This window comes from Lithobates pipiens, unplaced genomic scaffold, assembly GCF_037356315.1.
Source record: "Lithobates pipiens isolate NorthernLeopardFrog02 unplaced genomic scaffold, aLitPip1_a1.2 Scaffold_8, whole genome shotgun sequence".
NCBI lineage: Eukaryota > Metazoa > Chordata > Amphibia > Anura > Ranidae > Lithobates > Lithobates pipiens.
Genome location: NW_027507903.1, coordinates 111,621,276 through 111,624,516, shown reverse-complemented (window position 1 = coordinate 111,624,516; position 3,241 = coordinate 111,621,276). Strand labels below are relative to the sequence as shown.

Here is a 3,241-nt window from a genome sequence, read left to right as displayed (position 1 = left end):
TTCCCGCCCCCTTTTCTCTACGGTGCGCAGTAGGAGAAACATGGCGGAAACACAACAGGTGCTTGATATGAACGACTCCAGTAGTCAGGAATCCCCGGAGCCACAAACGTCCCGATCCGGAAAGAGGAGATTTAAGGCCTCAAATATGGCATTTCAAGAGATGGTGGAGATGGTGGGAATCTTGCGAAGTAGGGATTATGATGGCAAGCATGGACCATACACCCATCCGATTTTGCGCAAGGCCAGAATCATGGCCAAAGTAGTTAAGACCCTGCATAATCGTTTTGGGGTACGACGGTCAAAAGACCAATTGAGGAAACGGTGGTCTGACCTGAAATTGAGGGAGCCGGATCAATACAGAAGGATCAAGAAAGTTCTGAAAAAAAGTAAGTACTTGTCGTGTGTTCCTATTTTATGATTATTGCATACAGATCCATATGCTTTACCTTTGTACAATGTAAAAAATTGCTGCTTTCATGTTGTATACAGTAAAAGAATCGTATCGTTTTAACAAACCCTCGTAAATTGTTCGTGGCAAACCTCGTTTATGATACAGGGTTTAAACAGCATTTTTTGGCTGTGTAATTTTTAGGACACAACAAATGATTAGGACATTGTGGTTTAGATGTGTTTCAAAATACAATGACTAGAAAAGAACATTCAGTGTAATTGAAGGAGAGGACACTTGGCAGCTGGGTAAAAACACATCTGCACTCATGAGCAAAGGTGTGGGACACCAGAGAACATTTATTAGGGTAAACCACACGCCACACGGGGTTCCCTGGTATACTTGGGGGGGGGGGGGGGGGGTTGGGCATGTGTGAACCTTGGCACAAAAAGCAAATTATTTGCTTTTTTGGCAAAGTGAATTGATTTCTCATGTCTTCACATTTTGCATCTCTTCATAAACCGACAATTGTACAACACTTCTAATCAAGGTTTCATCTTCCTAGTTCTGGCCTTAAATATCTGTGTGCTAAAGTATACCTTTTTGTTTGTTAATTTCTCATAGGGGAGAAAAGCCTCACAAAGCAGGATCCCAGGGACCTCCACCCTTGCCAGCAGGAATGTGAGGTTAGCCCCATCCCCCCCGTGGATGTGCATGTGGAGGAAGGAGAGGTGGAAGAAGGAGAGGAGATGGGCACCCCACCAGGTGAGTGTCTGACACCACAGCTTCAGGTAATCGATGTATACCTGCATATTTCCAAACACATGTTTTTACATCTATTTTAGGTGATGTTGTGGTTGTGGAAAGCGACACATTTCCAAGCACCAGTGCCCCCCCCCGAGGATGTCGAGGAAGGAGAGGTTGAGGAAGGAGAGGTGGAGGAAGTAGGGGAGCTGGGCACCCCACCAGGTGAGTGTCTGACACCCCAGCTTGTTGAAATCCATGTATGACTGCATAATTTTTGACCCAATTTTTCCCATCTATTGTAGGTGATGTTCTGTTTGTGGAAAGGGCCCCATTTTCCAGTGACAGCGCACAAAGGCTGATTGGCCAGATAATGGGCTGGAATGGGGAACTAGATGACATGCGAACTAGCCTGGATCTCATGAAGACTCAGATTGACAATATGCAGCTGGAAATGAAGAACATGATCGATATTTTGGGGAGAATATAATCCGTTTCTCCATAATATCGATCATGTTCTTCATTTCCCTTGTTTTAGTTCAAAGATTGTTACTTCACCAATTTTTACGATTGTGGCTGATTGTTGTTTTATACATTTTTCATATTTTTTCTAGAAAAATAAAAACCACCAAAAAAAAAAAAATTAAAAAAGTTTTTAAAAAATGGAAAAAAAAGGAAACAAAAAAATGTTTGGCAAAGAAAGTTAAATAAACCCAAAAAAAAATTTAGATCACTAAATATTCAATGGCACATGTGAATGTGGCCAAATTAAAATTTTGAATAATCAAGAATGTGTGGCGTATTCTTTCAATGCTTAATACCAGTTTGGGAAAAGGGATTTTGTGTATCCAGTGACAATGGGCCTTATTGAATTTAATGAAAATACACTTGGCACTACAAGTGCACTAGGATAACATAGGAGACAGCACAAACCAAAAGCAAGCAAGAAAACACATTTCAGATTTGAGGTTATTTTATTATTTTCCTCTTTTTAAAAATTAAATATTGGGTGGCATTGCAATGGCCCCCCTACCGTTAAAATAAGTCACATATCTTTCGCGCACTTCACGTGCACTTTGGGGGGCCAAGCCAGTACGGCCAGTATCCAGGCCTGTCATGGATTCTGGACCAACTCCAGCCTCCGGCATTATTCCTGATAAGTAAGTATTGGAGTATTTGTGTAAAAAATTATGCAAAATGCAGCACGTAAGTATGACATAGTTCAGTTTGTATTCCGCTAGGTTTAGAGCCGTCAGAAATACACGGAACCGGCTGGCCATTATTCCAAAAGCATTTTCCACCACTCTTCTCGCTCTGGCCAGCCGGTAGTTGAAAACCCTCCTCTCCGGGGTGAGGGCTCTTTGGGGGAATGGCCGCATTATGTGGTTGTCAAGAGCAAAAGCCTCATCCGCGATGAATACGAAGGGTAGTTCCTCCACATTCTCCGAATCAGGTGGCAAGCCCAGGCCACCTGTCTGTAGACGGCGGTAGAACTCCGTCTGGGCGAAGACTCCTCCATCCGACATGCGGCCATTCTTCCCCACGTCCACATAGAGAAATTCATACTGTGCCGACACCACCGCCATTAACACAATACTGTGAAACCCCTTGTAATTAAAAAAGTATGACCCCGAATGGGGTGGTGGCACAATGTGGACGTGCTTCCCATCTATGGCACCACCGCAGTTAGGAAAGTCCCACCGGGTGGCAAAATGGGATGCCACAGTCTGCCATTCCTGTGGCGATGAAGGAAACTGGGGAGGCAAAAAGCAGAAAAAAAAAAAAATAAGTACTTTTGCACATTAAACATTGTACATTACAACACAAACTTTATTTCACGCTTCTGCCTAGTCACATGACACCGATCGTCTGCTCCCTGTCATTGGGAGCAGTGATCAGGGTCATGTCACTGCTAGCCCATCCCCCAGACAGTTAAGAAAAACACTCACCCAGAACACACTTTAAACCATTCCTTGGCCCCCTTGTGCTTAATAAAACACCTTCACTGCATGTGACATTTTTACAGTAATCAAGACAATTTTTGACAGCATTGATCACTGTATTAATGACAATGGTCACAAAAATGTATGGAAATTGGCCAATGTGTCC

General features: G+C 43.2%; 1 protein-coding gene across 1 annotated transcript; it reads left to right on the top strand.

Annotated features, from left to right (window-relative positions):
- The first annotated feature begins 1,063 nt into the window (after window positions 1–1,063).
- Window positions 1,064–1,622, top strand: LOC143961983 (uncharacterized). Its single transcript, XM_077471327.1, has 3 exons — window positions 1,064–1,153; window positions 1,234–1,357; window positions 1,438–1,622. Exons 1-3 carry the CDS (start codon window positions 1,097–1,099, stop codon window positions 1,620–1,622), a joined length of 366 nt encoding a protein of 121 aa, XP_077327453.1. The 5' UTR covers window positions 1,064–1,096.
- The last annotated feature ends 1,619 nt before the right edge of the window (window positions 1,623–3,241 follow it).

Excerpts from the sequence above, each read along its gene's own strand:
- LOC143961983 (XM_077471327.1), top strand. The coding sequence starts at position 1,097 with ATGTGCATGTGGAGGAAGGAGAGGTGGAAGAAGGAGAGGAGATGGGCA. Across the intron at positions 1,154-1,233 it reads GGAGATGGGCACCCCACCAG|GTGATGTTGTGGTTGTGGAA; the intron begins GTGAGTGTCTGA and ends CATCTATTTTAG. Across the intron at positions 1,358-1,437 it reads GGAGCTGGGCACCCCACCAG|GTGATGTTCTGTTTGTGGAA; the intron begins GTGAGTGTCTGA and ends CATCTATTGTAG.